The 21,334-nt window shown below is 35.4% G+C and overlaps 1 protein-coding gene across 1 annotated transcript in view; it reads right to left on the bottom strand.

The window, feature by feature from the left end:
• Zip102B (Zinc/iron regulated transporter-related protein 102B) overlaps positions 1-21,334 on the bottom strand; it is a 166,170-nt gene that overhangs the window by 62,383 nt on the left and 82,453 nt on the right. The window contains exons 3-4 of the mRNA XM_090406851.1: positions 6,690-6,893; positions 6,522-6,593 (exon numbers count right to left, since the gene is read on the bottom strand). Coding sequence (XP_090262977.1) covers positions 6,522-6,593; positions 6,690-6,893 — 276 coding nt within the window. The remainder of the gene's footprint in view (positions 1-6,521; positions 6,594-6,689; positions 6,894-21,334) is intronic.

The following is a 21,334-nucleotide window of genomic DNA, read 5'->3' as shown; positions in this document are numbered from 1 at the left end:
CATTCCAAATGGAAGTCCCCCACGTGGATTCTACTATGGGCATGGACACTTGTCGATGTCATTAAACAGCAGATGAATTTCCTCATCTTGTGGGATACAACTACCCTAGTTACTGAAGTAACCTGAAAAAGTCTATGTTGGGTCTATAGGGCAGTAGTTCTGGATAATATAACCCATGGACAATGAGTTTACAACTTTTCGTGGATGGATTCACATTAAAAAAAAAATTACTAACTTCTTATTTTGTTTCAGTGTTTTACCAATGCAGCCGACCATGGTGGATGAAATATATCAACCAGTGTGAGCTTTGTATCTATGTTATATTAATGGTATTTTAATTCGAATGGTACACTTCACATCAATGTTTTATTGATATAAATTCATGTCGTGGCCAGTAGCTTGGTTAAAGAGTTAGCAATCAGCTACTTCAATTATTTTCAGTAGTGGTGAGCCCATGGCTGTACCTTCTTTCTGTAGGTAAAATTTGTTTTGCCACACGAAGTAACTGGACTGTAGTACGTGGGCAAAGAGGGCCGTAATGTTGGACGGAAATTTGTTCTGTAGTAGGAGAATTGTGTCAATGATGGGGATATTAGTGAAAAGGGTAGAAACTTCGAAGCTGACTAATAAGTCGTCTTTGTCAATTGTTATGTTTTTAATTTTGTTTATAAAGTGTTGTGTGTTTTTTATGTAGGAGGGAGAATGACCTACCAACTCCTTGAGTGTTGCTGCTAATTTCTTGGCTAAGTGGTAATTGGGACTGTCTATACCTTCCACGATTGGTCGAAGGGGCACATTTTGTTTGTGTATTTTCGGGAACCCATATATTCAGGGGGGGGGGCATAGTGGGGTTTGAGTTTTTTGACCGTGTCTGGTGGCCAAGAAGTGACGGACTTGAGTAGTTTCTTTGTTTTATCGTTTATCCTTTTTGTTGGGTTATAATTTACCAGCTTATATGTGTTGTTATCAGCTACTAGTTGATTTATTTGAAGTACGTATGTAGATCTGTCAAGGATGACAGTGGCATTGCCTTTATCCGATTTCGTTATTATTATGTTTTGTTTGGCTTTTAATGACTTAATTGCTGCTAGTTCCATTTTTGTGAGATTGTTCTGTATGGTTTTCTTAGTGTTTAGGACATTACTAGTTTTTAGTCGTATTTTATCTGAAATATTGTTAGGTAGGGACCTGATGCCTCTTTCTATGTGGTAGATAAAATCCAATTTGTTTACCTTTTTAGGTGCTATTGCTTAGTTAAGTCCTTTATTCAGTAGCTTAAGTTCGCCATTGTTCAGGGTGTGGCTTGATAGGTTGATCACATGGTTCTTGCTTGCCGGTGGTTGGTCGCTCCTTGTCTCCCTTGTTTGTTGTTCATTGTTGGTGTTTATCGGGGGGGGGAGGTCTTCTGATTGCATGGATTCCTGTGATTGCCCGCCATATTTTGCCATTGTTTCAAAATGTGGAATTTGGTCTCGAGTTTTTCTTTATTCTTTTCCAGGATATGTTTGGCCGAATTGTCAGTAATTCTTTCAAGTACTTGTAGAATGTCTGGATTAATATAGTTCGATAGTTCGGATTGCATTTTTGAAACCAGATTTTGTGTTGTAGGAAGGTTTTGGCGGGCTGTTTGAATCTGTTCTCTGAGCATTGCTTTTTCTGTGTGGTCATAAATACGGAGTGCCTTAGCGGACGTAAATTTCTTTTTTAGCCTGATGCAGATAGGAATAAGGTTATTGTCTCTGCATCTCTTTAAAAAGGCTAGCCGATTGATCAGGAGGGAAATATGAATCTTTAACTTACCATAGCGATTGCAGCGCTTATGGGTATCATTTCCATGGATGATCTGAATCCTTTCTTTTAAGCTTACACGGAGACAACTACCGTGTTTGAATAAAAATTTTAGTTTAATATAACTAAAATCTACATTCGACGTTTCGACCTTTATGTCAAGGTCATCTTCTGGAGCACACAACTATACACAGAAAACAAGCTACACTACAATCAAACTTTTGTTAAAGATATTGACCAACCGTTACAACAATTGTTGGCCTGACCTCTGGTGAAAAAAAAAAAAAAAAAAAAATATATATATATATATATACACACACACACACACATCAATGCTAGAGTCCTATTATTAGTGTTATCTGTTGGTTGTAGAACACCCTAAAACACCTTAAAAAACAGAGCTACAACAATTTCCTCCAACCAGCAAGCCCTGAAACAAGAACTAAAAATCATCAGCGACACATTCATAAATAATGGCTATAACAAAAATACTATTAATAAAATACTCCATAAAACAACAACAAAAACAAATCTAGATTACAGTAAAACCATAGATTACAGTAAAACCATCTCATACATTAAAGGGTTATCAGAAAAAATCAACAGAATCCTACAACATTATAACCTCAATGCCACCTTTAAACCACCCACTAAACTTAAAACCATATTCAACCCCTCTAAGGATCCTCTTCTCCCATTAGCACATCCTGGAGTCTCTATTGCATCCGCTGCACCTGTATCTTACCGTACATTGGTAAAACAGGATGGACAATCCCTATACGCAAGAAAGAACACCTTAGACACATTAAATATAACCATTATGGTGAAGCAGGCCACGCGCTCAACACCTTACACCAAATCAACTGGAAAAGCACCTGCTCTTTATACCACACAAAAACCTGGTATGAAAGGAAATTTAAGGAAGCCTGCGAAATCCTGATAAACCATCCAAATATCAACAATAAAGATGGCATGAAAATTCCAAGGATCTGGATGACACACATTCGGCCTACCTAATATATAAGATCCAGCATAAGTCAGGACTCTAGCCAATCTTCAACTAGTATTAGAAACCATTCCATACCAATTGACTGGAATGCACAGGTTTAATCATGATGTTAATATATGTATATAGATAGATACCTGTTGTTGCGCCCAATGTATTTCTACAACCAGCAGATAACATAATAGGACTCTAGCGTTGATGTATAATTTTTTTTTTTTTCACCAGAGGTCAGGCCAACAATTGTTGTAGCAGTTGGTCAATATCTTTAACAAACCAGTTTGATTGTAGTGTAGCTTGTTTTCTGTGTATAGTTGTGTGCTCCAGAAGATGACAATGACGTAAAGGTCGAAACGTTGAATGTAGATTTTAGTTATATTAAACTAAAGTTTTTATTCAGACACGGTAGTTGTCTCCATAATTTCCAAAAATGCAATCAATCAGTAGCTTTAAAATTTTATTTTGTTAAAAGTGCTTTTGTTGTTCACTTTAAGAATATATCAAATGGCAGTAGCAAAATTTATTAGTTATTATTATTATTATTATTAAACAAGACCTCATGGAGTCAAAGACTCATCTAGGAGGTCCTTTTATCTCACACACATCTCATCATATCGGGTCTTAAACACATTCAAACTCCTTGCAGACACCACACTCTCAGGCAAGGCATTCCAATCATTCACAACTCTGCACGAAAAAAACCTGCCTCTCACTCCCCTACTCACACCCTCTTTATACAGTTTCCAGGGATGACCTCTGGTTCTCCCCTGATCTCCCACTATTCTCTGTAGAACTTCTCCACGATTGATCCTATAGCAACCCCTTACCAACTTGTACGTCTCTATCATATCTCCCCTCTTCCTTCTCTCCACTAGTCTCTGCAAATTACATCTTTTCAATCTTTCCTCATACTCGACATTCCAGAGGTCAGAAACTACCTTAGTCAGTCGCCTTTGGACCCTTTCCAACATCTCTTCATCCTTCTGAAAACCAGGTGACCAAATCTGGGCACAATAGTCCATGTGTGGCCTAATCAAAGCCTTATACAATGGAACAAGAATCTCCCTACTTCTACACGTCAGTGTCCTCCTCATCATTCCCAGAAGTCTTTGTGTTGTCTTCACAATTTTGGCGATGTGACCCCTAAATTTTAGATCCTTATCCACTATCACTCCCAGATCTCTTATTTCCTCTACTTCCAACAATATATTCTTACCAAGCATAAATTCTGCATCCCATCTTTGTTTTCCAAATTTTAAAACCTTACATTTTGCAACATTGAACTCACATCCCCATTTGCTTGCCCAATCAATCAATTTATTCAAGTCTTCTTGCAAGGCCACAACATCTTCACTACTCTTTATGGTTCGTCCCAACTTTGCATCATCTGCAAACAACTGAATATCTCCATCCAAATCTTCGCCAATATCATTAATATACAAGTTAAATAGTAATGGCCCTAAAACAGATCCCTGAGGCACTCCACTAGTGACTTTCCTTTTCCTGGATATTGCACCCCCATACACAACTTGTTGATACCTATCAGATAGCCAGTCTCCAATCCAATGCACTAATCTAATATCCAACCCCATCTGCTCTAGTTTGACTGTCAACTTATCATGAGGCACTCTATCAAAAGCTTTTGCGAAATCCAAGTATATTACTGTGTATCCTTCTCCTCTGTCCAAGGAAGCAGTCACTTTATTGTAATAAGTAAGTAGATTACTAAAACACGACCTCCCTTTAGCAAATCCATGCTGTCCATCAAAGATTATACCATTGTTGTCAACCCAACTCTGGATTCTAGTTCTCACAAGCTTCTCCAACAACTTAACCACAACACCCGACACACAGATAGGCCTATAGTTTGATGCTTGAGTTCGATCACCTCCTTTATGAAGTGGCACAATCTTGCCCTCCTTCCACTCTTTAGGGACTTGACCAAGTGCAAGACTCGTATTAAAAAAATATGTCAAGGCAGGTGTCAACTCTCTGGCACATTCCTTCAGAATACGCGGTGATATATTATCAAGTCCCACAGCCTTATTTACATCTAGTTTACTCAACTCCCCAAACACCTCTTGCTCACTTACAGTCAGTCTCTCCTCCCCATCATCAACTGCTCTTAATCTCTCCATGAAGTCACATTCACAAGATTGAAAGATCTTTATGAACTGCTCATTAAGTATCTCCACCACACATTCTGCAACAGCTGTCTTTATACCATTTCCTCCAATCAATGTCATCCTTCCATAATCATTCTTTCTTTTGCTGGCTACATATCGAAAGAACTCCCTAGGATTCTTTTTAGCTTCATTAGCTAACTGCTGTTCATACCTCTCTTTAGCTACTCTCACCAACCAAGTCACTCTCCTTGCCTGGTCTTTGTAGAACTCATGAAATTGGTTACTTCCACTTCTCTTATGCTGCCTCCACAATGCCCTTTTTCTCTGTATTGCATGCTTAATCTCTTTATTCATCCATCTCACACCTAACTTATTTAACCTTCTCACCCGTGGTATACATTTAGACATTGCATCCACTAAATATTTTTTGAAAATCCCCCAAGCTGCATTGATCTCTTTTCCAGCTAACTCCTCATTCCATGCTACACCTGCAAGCTGTCTCCTGAGCTCTTCATAATCACCCCCCTTGTAGTTCCACATATACCCTTTTTTCACAGGGGTCCTTGCACTGCTGGCAACCACCCAAGTAATCACCTCATGGTCACTTTCACCAATTGGTGGATGATTTGATACCTCATTGATAATTACATCCTCCGATGAGATGACCAAATCCAAGACCCTTAATCCTCTTGTGCCCTCTGTTACATACTGTCTGAGGTAGTTATCCCTCAAAAACTCAAGAAACTCATTTTCTTTACTTCCAGTTGCTATCTCTTCATTCCAGTCTATATTGCCGTAATTAAAATCACCCATAATGATCACCCTTTTCTTATTTGCTTGGCTTATTTGACTATACATTTCACTATCACCACCATCCACATTACCAGGTCTATAACAACATCCCACCAAGTATTTGATTCTATTCACCTCTATCTCACACCATACTGCCTCAAAACCACTGGCCCCATTTCCCCCTTGCATCTCTACCTTGTATGGACATAACTCTTTCTCTATCATCAATAGCACTCCCCCTCCCTTTTTACCCCTTCTATCCTCACGAAACACATCATACCTTTCCATCTCTATTCCTGTCAGGATGTCATCCTCATCTAACCATGTCTCACTTATTCCGACAATCTCTGGGTGCACAGACGCAATTAGTGCAACCATTTCATCCGCCTTGTTTACCTCAAATTATAAATACTATCATTTTATGCAATAATAACATTATGAATGACTAAACTTTTTTAGTTTGCAATTTTTTTTTTAGATAATTTCTTTTCATCTTTAGACTGACACAAGAGGTAAGTTAAGTCATTATTCTCAATTGATCAAATATATGTGAACTGGCAAGGCAAAAAGATGTCAGATTCTCTCTCTCTCTCTCTCTCGCTTTCTACAATATTTTTTGGTCATTTTATGCAACTGAAAACTGAAATAACATCAGTATTAACTACTTAAAGATAATTAATGAAGGAGGATAAAGTTCAAAAATAATGACTATAAAATGGAGACAGTAAAACCTTAAAATAAATGGCTGCTATAATGACAGTGTGGCATAATGGTAATTACATCTAGTACATCATTTGAATAACATAACTTACCTGCTGCATGAACTACAAGTCCTAAAGTTGCAGTTATTTTGTACCTATCCTGCTTTACAGCACCCTCTACATCTGAAAAATATAAATTTCTCATAATATCATATAATGAATGAAGACTGGGGGAGGGGGGTAGAAAATATAAACATATACCAAAATTGAGAGAATTACCTGAACTCTGTATTCTATTATGTGCTGCTCCTATTTGGTCTATTAAAAGCATAAAAATAAATCCTAACACTAGTGCTACTCCAATTACTGAATGAGCATCAGAGAGATCATAATCATTATGCAAATGATGACTAATCTTTGGGTCTGTTTCTGCTTTACTATGTGCATCATCTATGTGATTGGAATGCAATTTTTGAAAAGCTTCTGAAAGAAAAACAAGTTGTTTTTAAAATAAAATGATGAGAAAAAAAAAAATCCTGTAATGCAAACAGCAACAATAAACAAAATGATTCCAAACAACTGGTATATGTGGATATGAAAGCTCTCTGCTTACAGGAAACATGGCTTATAACTCTATCCTTGATAATATACAATGTTTATTGTATGAGCAACTGTACTCTGATGAATAGAAAACTTCCATATCCTAATACCATTTGTTGTAAACTGCATCAACTTGCACTGTGCACTTCCTTCCCTTCTCATCTGTCCCTTATGAAGGGTGAACTATGCATTAACAATTTGTAGTAACAATCATAATGAAAACTAATAATAACTACAACATACTTAATTTAGGACAATGAGGCATGCATTTATAAATTATTGACAATTTATTGTACAACTTCTGTAGGATAAAATTTTAAGAAAAGGTTCATTATCACAATTCAAAAAAACACTGAAGCTTCTGCCCTTCCAGCAGTAAGAACTAACTCCAAGAATAAATATAATTTAATATAGCATAATTTACTTGAAAAAATATAAAAGCCAAGGAGCTTATAAATATCTGCCTTCATCTTATTTTTGAGATACATAAACCCAAATGAAATACTGGAGCCTTATATAATACTCGGGCATAATAGGGGAGAAGGGGAGAGGGAGGGATCCTTAGGTCATTCACGATATTAATGTTCTGTAGGTTTATTACTTTATTACTCAATTTGGAAATTATGGACTTTAAAACCGTGTTATAAATAACTATTTTTAATTTCCCGAAGTTTCGACCTTCATATCAAGGTGTATATACAAATATACAAGGACAAGCTGAGTTACATTTCACATATTAAGCTAAAGAAACAATGATTTGATCACCGGTTATTCTACTGGCATGACCTCTAGAAAAAAGAAAAAAAAAGATACAGATAAAATTAAAAATTAATTAAATATTTAGAAACTACATCAAAGCTAAATTCTATTTAAGATAGCATGAGAGAAACATTCTTTCATACTGAGAGTTTTCTTACAGTAACAATGATGTCCTATTTTTAACATGACAGTTGTTATATTAGATTTAGATTCTGGATTATCTACAGTCCTGATTATAGTTAGCTCTCAGGAAGAAAGGTTCCGTGGGTAGAATATGTGCATTCCATATGCTTGGGATTTTTAGACCCTCATTATTGTTCAGATTGGGGTGGTTGATAAGAATCTCACAGGCTTCCTTAAATTTGCGTTCATACCATGTTTTGGTGTGATGTAAACAACTGGTGCTATTCCAGTCAATTCTATGTAAAGTGTTCAGGGCATTATCAGAAAGGCCATTCTACCCATGGAACCTTTCTTCCTAAGAGCTAACTATAAACAGGACTGTAGATAATCCAGAATCTTAAATCTAATATAACAACTGTCATGTTAAAAATAGGACATCATTGTTACTGTAAGAAAACTATCAATATGAAAGAATGTTTCTCCCATGCTATCTTAAATAGAATTTAGCTTTGATGTAGTTTCTAAATATTTAATTAATTTTTAATTTTATCTGTATCTTTTTTTTTTTTTTTTTCACTAGGGGTCATGCCAGTAGAATAACCGGTGATCAAATCATTGTTTTTTTAGCTTACTGTGTGAAATGTAACTCAGCTTGTCCTTGAATATTTGTATATACTCCATATGATAACTTTGATATGAAGGTCGAAACATCAGGAAATTAAAAATAGTTATTTATAACACAGTTGTAAAGTCCATAATTTCCACAATGAAATGCTGATCACCATGCAACAGTAAAAGAAAAGAAAAGAAAAGTAGGTTTATTACCTTTCATGGGTTGGAACCACAAAAAAAGTTTTTCAATTGAATAAATTATTAAAAATTGAGCTTTTGCTTGGTTTTATTCGTTGACCAGATATTAATAAATGATATGCAATTTTCAACAAGTTTCACCAGCTATTCTGCTTCTTATAATGGTACACACTAACGTTTGCTAGTAAAAAAGAAGAACGGAGTAACACAGTCAAATAAATTAAAACAAGCGTAACATCATAAGCATGGAGTGTGGTGTCTCAGTCATTGCTCACTGAGTGCATTATATAGTTTTTTCATTTAGCAAAATAAAATTCTGGTAAGCTGAGTGAATTTATTAGGCTTTTCCAGATGTCTTTCAGAATCATTCCTTGATTTCTGTTTAGATTTTCTCCAGAGCGGAGTACAACTGCGATTTCTTTGAAGTTTCTACATCAAAAATCTTCTTCTATACAAGGCATGGAGCTGTTATCCCAATCGATGGTGTGTTTAGAGATCGAGAAGTGATGGGCTAATCCCGAAATATTTGTTATGTTGTTTTTCACGTCCCCTGTATGTTCTTTTTTTTCGAATTTCCAGGCTTCTTTATGTTTGGTCTATGTAATTTAATCCACAAGAACATGGGATGTTGTATACACCTGTGTATTTGAAGAAGGCATTAATGTCCTTAGGAGATCTTAAAATGTGGCGTATAGTTTTGACAGGTTTGAGAACAACTCTGACGTTGAAAGACTTAAGTTTGGCTATTTTTGTTGACACTGAACCTACATAAGGGATAATGATGGATGATGTATATTGCGCAACAGGAGGTTGTTGCTGTGGAGGGTTTCTATGAAGAATCTTTTTGATTATATTTTTTGGGCAACCTTGTTTACTAGTGTTTGAGATATGACAGTGAGTTCATCAAGGAGATCTTTTTCTTTTGAGATAATATTGGTTGCTCTATTTTTAAGCATATATATTATGCTGAGTTTTTGCGCAATATGGTGAGACGATTTGAAGTGCAGGTAACATCCAGTGTCTGTAGGTTTTCGATAGATTGTGAGCTGGATTTATCCATTCTCTTGTTTCTTTATTAGTGGATTAGATTTATATCTAGAAAAGGCAATTGGTTATTCTTTTCAAGCTGTAATGTGAACTTCATTTTTTGGTGGAAGGAATTTATTTTTGTAAGGAAATCAAATAAGGTAGTTTCTGTGCCTTTCCAAATTATGAACACATTATCTACGTATCTTCACCAAACCAACTGCTTTGATTTACTTTGGAAAGGTTGTCAGCTTCTAGTTTTTCCATGAACAGATCAGTGCAAGGAAGTGATAAGGGACTGCCCATGGCTAAGCCATCAAGTTGTTCATAAATTGTGTCATTCACTTTGAAATAATTCGATTTGAGGCAATGGCGAAAGAGCTGAGCTGTGTCATGTGGATAGAGATTGTCTATGATCTTGATAACTTCTTCAACAGGTACGTTGGTGAATAACAAAACCACGTCTAAGCTTGCAAGGATGTCTGTTTTTAAGATTGAAATGCCTTTTAATTTTTCAGTGAAATGCTTAGAATTCTTTATGAAAGAATCTGATTTTTTTATATTATCTTTCAAAAAACGAGCTAGATGTTTAGCTAGTAAGATATGTAGGAGAATTTCTTCCGTTGATGATCGGGCAGAGCAGGACTCCAATTTTGTGCACCATATAAGCGTGCCGTTGGTGAGTGTAGAGATTTCAGACTTCATTGGAAATGCTAATAAATTCACTCAGCTTACAAGAATTTCATTTCGCTAAATGAAAAAACTATATAACGAACTCAATAAACAATGACTGAGACACCATGCTCCATGCTTATGTTACGCATCAGTTTTAATTTATTTGACTGTGTTACTCCATTCTTCTTTTTTACTAGCAGACGTTAGTGTGTACCATTATAAGAAGCAGAATAGCTGGTGAAACTTGTTGACAATTTGTGCATATCATTTATTAATATCTGGTCAACGAATAAAACAAAGAAAAAGTTTTAATGTTTAAGTGACCAAATACAAAACAAATATGAATAAATTATTTTCAGTTATGCTTCACAAAATACATAAAAGCCTAAAAGATTTCTTTTTGTGCATTTATTCTTATGCAATTCATGCCAGGACTGGCTATACAGATTTTAATAAAATTTCGTATTTGGAATTGTCACAAAAATTTATCAAGCCATCCAAATTAAATTTTTATTTCAGTCAAACCATTTGCAGAGGCGCAAAAAAAAAAATAAAAATAAAAAAATAAAAATAAATAAAACAAATAAATAAAAAGATGTACCAAATTAGAATATTTATAATAATATATAATTATACACCAAATTTGATATTTAGGCAGCATACAAGATGTAGATGTGGTTCGATTTTGGTTTCAGCCAATTATTTTTATTCATCATCATTATCATCAATTTCCTGATATCGATCCTCAAGGGGTGTTCAGGCTACTATGACTGAACGACATGATTAAGCTTACATTATATCTTACATTGCATTATATATTAAGATAAGGATGTCATTCTGCCTCTTTCCAAGGCCTTGATAAGTCCTCACTTGGACAACTGTGTGCAAGTCTGGTCTCGTGGTTTCCGTTGTGATTTTGATATATTGGAGAGAGCGCAAAGGAGAGTGTTAAAAATGATATCAGGATTATGGAATACTGATTATGAAGACAGAATGAGAATTCGTAGGCTGCAGACACTAGCAAACAGGAGAAAGAGGGGTGATATGATTGAGACTTATAAACTTCTGAAAGGGTCATACAGGATTTCAATTGATGGAAGTTTTCAATTTATAGAGGGTGGGGAAAGGATAAGAGGGCATCCTGGGAAGCTGAGAATGCTGCTAAGAAGGGGGAGGGGTGAGTGCTAGATTTTTCTCTCATAGGGTGGTGTGTGATTGGAATGGATTGCCACTGGATGTTGTGAGTGCAACCAGTGTGAATGAATTCAAGAATAAGTATGATAGCTGGTGCATGTAGTATGTGGCCTTCCTCGATGAGTCCCTGACTCCCTGGAGGTCTCTTTTAATAATATCAACTTTTTTTTTTTCCCAACTTAGTGAACTACTTGTCAGCTCTCCAATATTGTCATATCTAACATTTAGTAGTTCTAAAGCATTTCTGACCTTAATCAATCCACCTAGAACATGTTCTTCCACTGAACCTTTTTTCCTGCCATCTTGGCATCAAATACTAATTTTGCTAACCTTGCCTCTCCCATTCTATTTAAGTGGCCATATCACCTAGGATTCACCCTTTTCCCACATTCTTGAATGCTAATAATGTCAAGTTCCTTTCTAACATCTTAATTTTTAATGAATCTGCCACTGTTAAGGCTCCTAATGTTTCTCAGAACTCTCATCTCTGTAGTCTCTAATCCCACTCTCAGATCCGTAACTTAAAACTGTTATGAACACTGTCTTGTATACTGCTAGTTTAGGGGTTTTGGCTACTTTCTCTCTTATTCCATATAAATTTATCCAACTGGATCCCCATCATACCATCTATGTTTATTCTGTTGTCTACTTCCAGATTTAATATACCATCTTCAATTAAAACAGTGCCTAAATAGCTAAAATACTGTATTGTTCTATAGCCTCTCCATACAGAATACTGAAGTTTTCTATGTTCCCACTTATTTTTAGAGTTTTGGTCTTTTTATTGCTGATTTTCATGCCAAATTTGTTACAGCTATTATTCAATTTAGTTAGGGAATTCTAGAGACTTGCACTGGAGGAATACGACATCATTTGCATAAAATAAAGAGCTAAGCTTCACATGTCCAATTTTGATATTAGGCATAATGCCACTTTCTTTCATAATGCAATCCACATAGATGATGAATAAGAGTTGAGATAATGTGCATCCTTACCTTACACTTTACATCAAACTATCTTTCTGTATTCCTTTCAGTTTTATTGGATGACTTACAACTTATAATAAATTTAGTTTAATCCTTTATTCAAGTGTGTGCAAACAAAGTTTGTGCCTGAAAGTATCTTCAGGACTGGGGTAAAGTGGTACAACACCGGGCGACTCCTTGCAAAAGTTGGAGCAAGCTACCAGCACTCCTATCTCAGTATCTCCCATAATGCAAAAACACAACATCTTTCAACATCTTTCTCTAAAAATCAGAGTAATTTAATATAAAGGTGGCACACCGTTTGGCAGCTCCTATAGGAGGAGATGACCTTGCTAATGCTTCTGCCTTGGTATCTCCACTTAGGCCTGGCTCCCACTGAAGAGACCTCAATAAAGGTCGAAACTAGTCTGGGTAGTGGCCCTTCTCTTAATGCATAACATTATACATATCCGCAAGGAGAGGTGTTTTGCATTATGGGAGATACTGAGATAGGAGTGTTGGTAGCTTGCTCCACCTTTGCAAGGAGTCGCCCGGTGTTGTACCACTTTACCCCAGTCCTGAAGATACTTTCAGGCACAAACTTTGTTTGCACATACTTGGATAAAGGATTAAACTAATTTTATTATAATCTTACCAAGTGAAAAATAAACTTTCAACGACTTACAACTTAGACATAGACTATGTAGAGCACCAAAAAACATCATAATAGAAAACAATTTCTTGGAAAGAGTCTCTTCATATACATACTTAGGTCATCTCATTGATCTAAACTGTGGACTCCAAAAGGAAATAAATAGGAGAGTTCAACTTGCCTGGGGTGCATTCAGAAAATTGAAAAGCATTTTTCAAAACAATGATGTCCCACTCTGTTTAAAAAGGAAGACATTTAACCAGCGTATACTTCTGGTCATCACATATGGTTGTGAAACTTAGTCGCTAACAAAAGTACTGGCAAATAAACTAACAACAACTCAAAGAAAAATGGAGAGGTTGATGTTAGGCATCACATTAAAAGATAAGAAGCAAAACACCTGGATAAGAAGCCAGACTCACATCACTGACATCATTCTTCACCATAAGCAACTAAAATGGAAATGGGCCGGACATCTATCCAGGAGAGAAGATGAGCGATGGACCACTATACTAACGAAATGGATTCCAAAAGAAGGGAAACGAAGCTGAGGACGTCCTAAAAGAAGGTGGAGTGATGAACTGTCCAAATTTGTTCGTAAAAATTGTCAAGAACAGAGAAAGGTGGAAAGAATTAGAGGAGTCCTTCGTCCAGCAGTGGACAGAAAATGGCTGAAAAGAAGAAAATGTAGAGTACTGTATAATATTCCATTTAATCTGTATAACCATAGTGTTTTGAAAAGCTTTCCCTGGGAGCCTTGCAATATGCTTTTAAAAACTTCAAAACTTTATGCAGATCCTTGATATATTCCCATGATTTCTCAACTATTTGTCATAAAGTGAAAATCCGATCTTGACAACCTCTATTTGGCCTGAATCCAGCTTATTTCTCTTCCACATTTTTTCTCAGCCTCTTTTCAAGTATGCTTGTATAAATTGTACCTGGAACACTTAGTAAAGAAATTCTCACATTCAGTTTTACTCTCTTTTTTATAGATGGAAACTATGAGACCTCTTCTTCTTCTTCACCTTCTGACTAGGCCCTCTGAATTATGCAGTGTGCCCACTGCAAAAGTTCTATACTTCTATATTTGGAGCATTTCTACTCAAATATCATCTACTCCAGCTGCCTTTCCACATTTCAAGGTTTTGCCAACTTTTTATGTCTCAAGTATTGATATAAATATATGCTCCTGTTTACATTTCTCTTGAAAATTTTTTTACACAGTTCTGTCATTGCTTCTTTCAATTAACAGTCTTGAAAAGCAATTACTCTAGACATCTAGGATATCCTTGTCTTCAGCTTTCATATCACCTTTATCATCTCTGATTCTTCCTTTTACAGTACTCTTTCCTCCATTTCTAAGCTTTTTTTCAATAGCCTCCAGAACATTTTGCCTTCTTGATATTTACCTTCTTTATTCTTACTAATGTCTTCTAATGACTTTTGTTTAGTTACTTTTACACATAGCTTAGATCTCTTACATTTTTCTCCGTATTCTTTTAGGGCATCTGTTGCCTTATCTGCAAGGAACTTTTTTTCCCTTCCACAATTGCTTCTTTAACTTCTTTTGTCCACCATGGAGTTCTTATTTTTCTATCCTTGCAGATAACTTCATCACATGCCTCCCTTCTTGACTCAATCGATATTTTCTTCAGAATTTGCTACTGAGATCCAAAGGTTTTGTTCTTGTTTTCTAACTGTTTCATTTTTCCTTCAATACTATTTGTATATTTGAGCATACAGTTTACTTGTAGAAGCTAAATAAAACTTTTTTTATTTACATACTGTTCTTTTTAATGTGATATTCAGTTTTGATCCTGCTTAAAGCTAAGTCATGATCACTTCCAATTTCAAATCCTCTGTACACTCTTGTACACTGAACCAGTATGAAAATATCAGTCAATAATAACATAGTCAATGAGGCTTTTCTTATTTCTCATGTCTTCAATCCATGTGAACTTGTGCACATCTTTATGCACATCACATAGTGTTAGTAATGACTAATCCATATCTTGAGCAGAAATCCAGCAGATACTACATACCATTATTATTAGTCTTGCTCTTTTCTCAAAATTTTCCCAAAACATGTCTATATGCTCATGGGATTCATTTCTTACACTGCTGTTTAGATCTCCAACAATACCACTTTTCTATTTCTTTATATCAGCAACCTGCCCAGTGACTTAAAAAATTCATCCATTTTTTCTTTGGAGATAATTCTTTGAGACCATAAGCACAAATAAGTTTCATTGTTCATTTCCCCATTTCAAAATTTTGTCCACATAACTATACTTGAAATTGCCTTCCAATCAAGGAGTTTATCTTTATGTTTGGTGTTGAATGCTGTCACTACTCCTTTCTTTCCTTGATCATTATTGCTCAAATATAACATCCTACACCTATTATTTAGTAAGATCTCACCTGTTTTTGTCTTCTTTGTTTCAGTGATGCCAATTATATCCACGTGGTACTTTTCCAGTTCTTCTGGAAGCTCTATTTCCTTTCCATTAATACTCCTTATATTAATGGTTGCTATCTTCAGTTCTTCTGATGTTGGGTTTGAGTCTGTTCCAATAGCTGATTTTTCATTGCTTACACTGGTTCCCTGACAAAAATAGCAGGGGCTTGTTTAACTGGGCAACACCCCAGCCAGCATGAAATCTCATCCTGTTGAACCATCATATTATCGGTGGTTTAAGCCAAGATAGGGTAAGTACAATTTGGTTAGCTAAGTCTCAAATGGCCAGCATATCCTCATTCATTCAGTACCTAGTAGATACCTACTAATGCAGTGTACCAAATGAAGGTGAGGAGTGGACATTAGGTCAGAACCCCAGGTTCACACAATCCTATAAGTACTCTTTCTTCTATTTCTAAGCTTTTTCAATAGCCTCCAGAACATTTTGCCTTCTTCCTGATATTTAACTTCTTTATTCTTACTTTTGTTTAGTTACTTTTACACATAGCTTAGGTCTCTTACATTTTTCTCTGTATTCTTTTAGAGCATCTATTGCCTTATCTCCACAGTAGACCTCCACGCCATAAGGCGATGTGGGGATCTACTCCCAGTTATTTGGTTTTGAACCTTAAGCAATCCCATTATTTTTTATTAATTTGGCAAAACAATCTGATATTAACAAGTCCACATTAACTGGATGGAATTTAATGAATTTTAGTATACAGGGATATAATTAAATCTCACATCAAGGTATCAAGAGTTCTCCTCCTCCTAGAAACACTTATTTTCCATGTTTTCCATCCAACAACCAAGTGCAAACCAGCCAGGGAAGTGCACATAATTTACACAAAAGAATATATATTTGGTTATAAGACTAATCACTTTATCTCATAAATTATGGTAACGAAAACCAAGTACTCAGTGGGCTTAAGGACCACTAAGTACTGTGGATTATTTTCATTATTAAGATCTCTATTAGAAGTTGTGAAGTCATTTTAATTTTGGTTTCAATTAGATCATTTGCAGTGCCAAAATTAGAAAAACAAAAAACTGTCTACATTGCATAAACCAAAAACAGAGTGGCATGTCAAATGCACTATAACTTTTAACGCACTCATTAATTAACTTTCTACAAAAAAAGCGCCAATAATTGGCAGTTTGGAATGGAATGGAAACAGAGATACCTGAAATTTCAACTCTGAGCATTTTAAAACTATTCCAACAATTAAAATAATTTAAGAATAAAGCCTCTAACACTTTTTATTTTCAAGAGGAGAAGGTAAGTCCTAGTTAACTTTTAGAAGATTAATGGCAGCCAACTTCCATCCTTAAAGGTCACTAATACTCATATCATCATCAATTTCCTGATATGTACCCTCAAGGGTTGTATAGGCTATTATGACAGCACTAAATGATTAAGTTTACATGATTATTAATCTCCTATCAACAATTTTCTTCCAAATTAATTTATTACTTGTCAGCACTCCAATATTGTTGTATCTAACATTTTGTTCTTCTAAGGCAGTTCTGAATGAATTAATCAGCCTGGCCCTTGTTCTTCCACTGGGTCTTTTTCCTGCCATCTTGGCATCAAACACCTGTTTTGTTAACCTTTCCTCTTCCATTCTATGTAAGTGACCATAAAGTGACCACCTTAGATTAGCAATGCTAATCTAAGATACATTCTTTAATGCAAACCATTTCCTTCTTAATGTCTTAATTTTTAATATGATTCTGCCTTTGTTGCTAATTTTTCTCAGAACTCTCATATCTGTGGTCTCTAATCTTTGATCAAGTGTTTTATTTTTAACCCAACTCTGATACATAACTTAAAACTGTTTTGAACATTGTCTTGTATACTGCTAATTTAGTATTTTTGACTAATTTCTCTCTTATTCCATATAAGTTTATTCAACTAGCTCTCCACCATTACAGCTTATTTTGTTGCTTTGCTTATTTTGTTGTCTATTTCTAATTTAATTTGCCATCTTAACTGAAAAGTGTACCTATGTAGCTGATTTTCCCTGTTCGATAGGTTCTCCACTGAGAACAGAACTGTAGTTTTCTATATTACTGCCTATATTCATAATTTTAGTGGGTTTTTTTTTAACTGACTTTCATGCCAAATTTGTTACAGCTATTATTCAATTTAGTTACAGAATCCTGGAAACTTGCACTGGATGTGTTTAGGAATACAACATCATCTGCATAAATTAAAGAGCTAAGTCTGAATCTCCAATTCTAATATCAGGTTTCATGCCACTTTCTTTCATAGTGCGATCCATGTTATGTAATCTACCAGTTATGGTAGGTACTAGAGAATTAATTGGCTTTGATCATTTGAAATATTCATAATTCACATATTCCCAGATGAGTCTTTGACTCCATGAGGTCTTGGGGTGATAATAATAATAATAATGTAGATGATGATGAATAAAAAGATATAATGCATGTCCATGTCTTAAACCTGATTTTACATCAAATCATACTAGTGTATGTCGTTCACTTCTAACTGATGACTTACAACTTAAATATAGACTGTTTACATATCCGTCTGTTGAGGCTTAAGTGCTGTGCAGAATTCATGTTAGAGGTTTAACGGAATAATTATCAGCACTGAGAAAGGATTAAAAATAATTTTAATACTTTCAATATTTAGTCTCTGCCACAGAGACATCTTCAGAGATTACAAAAAACTTTTTGTAACAACACACACACAAAAGCAATACAGTATGATGAAACTAAATGTTATTAGTTTCATCATTATTGGAAGTATTAAAATAATTTTAATACTTCCAATATTTCATCTCTATCACAGAGCTTCAGGGATTACAAAAAACGTTTTGTAACAACACACACACACACACAAAAGCAATACAGTAGTAATGAAACTAGGATGTAAAGAGAGATCTCTAATAATTAATGTTTCCCAAATTTTGGGAAGTTTAATACAACCATATTTCTTTAAATTAGATTGATTCCTGAATGCCGATGCAGATTCAAAAAACAGTCTTTCTCTTTTGAATTTACTATGGTGAAGCATGGTCGTTTTTTCCAGGAGATCTTGTGGGTAGTATCTAAAACATGGTCTGCAAGGCCAGATTGACCATAATCGTGACTGCAGATGTAAGATCTGTGTTCTTCTAACCAAATGGATGCTGACCTGCCTGTCTGTCTGAAATTTTGGTGGAACGGATAAAGAATACATAAACTTGCTACCCTTATTCGTTTCGCCAAAGAACAGCTCCCTCCCCTCTCAGTGCCTGGAGTATATAGAGTACCTTGTGCCTGTAAACTGGCTTACTTTGGACAGACAGGCAGGTCAGCATCCATTCGGTTAGAAGAACACAGATCTTACATCTGCAATCATGATTATGATCAATCTGGCCTTGCAGACCATGTTTTGGATACTACCCACAGGATCTCCTGAAAAAAAGCGACCATGCTCCACTATAGTAAATTCAAAAGAGAAAGGCTGTTTTTTGAATCTGCATCGGCACTCAGGAATCAACCAAATTTAAACAAATACGGTTGCATTAACCTTCCCAAAATTTGGGAAACATTAATTATTAGAGATCCCTCTTTACATCCTAGGCCACCTGCAAATGCCCATAGAGGGTGCACCACCTAGATAGGACTTTAGTTTCATCACTACTGTATTGCTTTTGTGTGTGTGTGTTGTTACAAAAAGTTCTTTGTAATCCCTGAAGTTGTCTCTGTGACAGAGACGAAATATTGGAAGTATTAAAATTATTTTTAATCCTTTCTCAGTGCTCATAATTATTCCATTAAACCTCCAACATGAACTGCTTACATATATATATTTTTTAATATTAATTCCATACATGACAGGTCGAGGGACCTATAAATACACCAGTGCCATTTGTGGGGTGCAGTTGAGGACTGAGATAGAAGTTTATGTAGTACTGCATGGTTTTTCAAATGAGTAGGATGAGTGGAGAGTACTATCCATCTGCAAAGTTGTGGATAGGATTAGTGGTTATTGTTACCAAAGGATGGCAATTTGTTTAGCATTCCTCAATGCCACACATGTCAAGGTTTGAAAATATATTGCTCTGTATAATGTTCCACTTACCCATATAACTGAAGTGTTTTGAAAAGCTTTCTCTGGGCACCTTGTCATATGCCATTTACAGATTTCCTTGTTATATTCCCATGATTTCTCAATTATTTATCGTAAAGTGAAAATCTGATCTTGACAACCTCTATTTGGCCTGAACCCATCTTGTTCCTCTCCAAATTTCTCTTCCACAATTTTTTTCAGCCTCCTTTCAAGTATGCTTGTATAAATCTTATCTGGAACACTTAGTAGAGAAATTTCTGTAATATCATACTCATTGTACACTTAATAGATTAAATAAGCACCAGGAAAGAATTAAAATACTATTTAATTCTTCCAATATTTCACCTCGGTCACAGTAGACATTTCCAGGAAGTACAATACAAAACTTGTAACATACAAAAAGGCAACATGTGTGACAAATTTCATATTGTGCTCCCTAAAGATATATCTGTGACTGGGGAAAATGGCAAGAATTAAATAGTATTTTTTACTATTTAATTTGGTGGAAATCTGGTGGCATGTACTGGACAGAATGCATGATCTTGAGCTCATACTAAGTCATTGTTTTAATATTGGTTTAATGATATTTTGATAATTAGCAATTATAGTATTCTTGGGTATGACTATGAGGTTGAGTGTGTTTATTTATTTTTGATATATTTGTACTGGGTATGATAGATAAACTGTGTTTTTCATGGATCTGATACGATGCAAACAAGAACAATGGAGGTCAAGACATCATTGTGTAGGGCATTTAACATGACAGATTTTTTGAAAGGTAGTATATGTGTGCTATGTATTTGCTGCCAAGATAAAATGGATTGCAGTATGAGAGTGGCAGTGGAGAAAGAGTGTCGTAGATGTTTATGAAGCAGAAATGCAAGACTTGTCGGAAGAGAGAGAGAGAGAGAGAGAATGAAGTAGCAAAACTTAGTATTGAAAGCCGTGAAACCCAAGTATTGGAGTAAATGGAGATCCAGGTTTAAATGATGGTGAAAGAAATGTGAAAAGAGCACAAATAGGAAATTGAAAGAAGCAGTAAGACAGCATTTGTGAAAGTTGCAAAGGTGGAAGTTCAGGAGAACATAGAAAACCCGAATAAAGAAATAGGTCACTCTCATGTGGTCCTTCATAGGACAAAGCATGAGATTGAAAAGCTGCAAAAACAGAAAGAGATAGTGGAACTGCAAACAGAAAAAAGCAAGAGGTCCAAAGCCAAAAAGAAAATTGTAAGAATAAACAATAGAAAGAGCGTAAGCGGATAATTTTTTTATGGCAATTCTATGATAAGAGGAATACTTCACAAAAGTGCTACAAAATCTTGTTTCCTTGGTGCAAAAACTAATATTAGTAACTGTTAGAATGCAGAAAGGGAAAGTGAAAGAGTTTATTGCTTTGGCTGGAACCAATGACCTGAGAAGTGAGTAGTATTGTATGAAGGAAGATGTGAAAGATTCGTTGAAGGAAGTGAAAAAGCAGTATGAGAAGGTGAAGTTAGTGAGTCTGCTGCCATGCAATGATAGAGACAAACTGAGATGGAGGGTGATGATAGCTAATAAATCAATATGCAGATTG

Source organism: Typopeltis vanoorti, chromosome 17 (assembly GCF_054136105.1).
Source record: "Typopeltis vanoorti isolate ZY-2024b chromosome 17, IOZ_Tvanoo_1.0, whole genome shotgun sequence".
Taxonomy (NCBI): Eukaryota; Metazoa; Arthropoda; class Arachnida; order Uropygi; family Thelyphonidae; genus Typopeltis; species Typopeltis vanoorti.
Note: the sequence above shows the minus strand (reverse complement) of the source record. Positions and strands in the feature narration are given on the sequence as shown.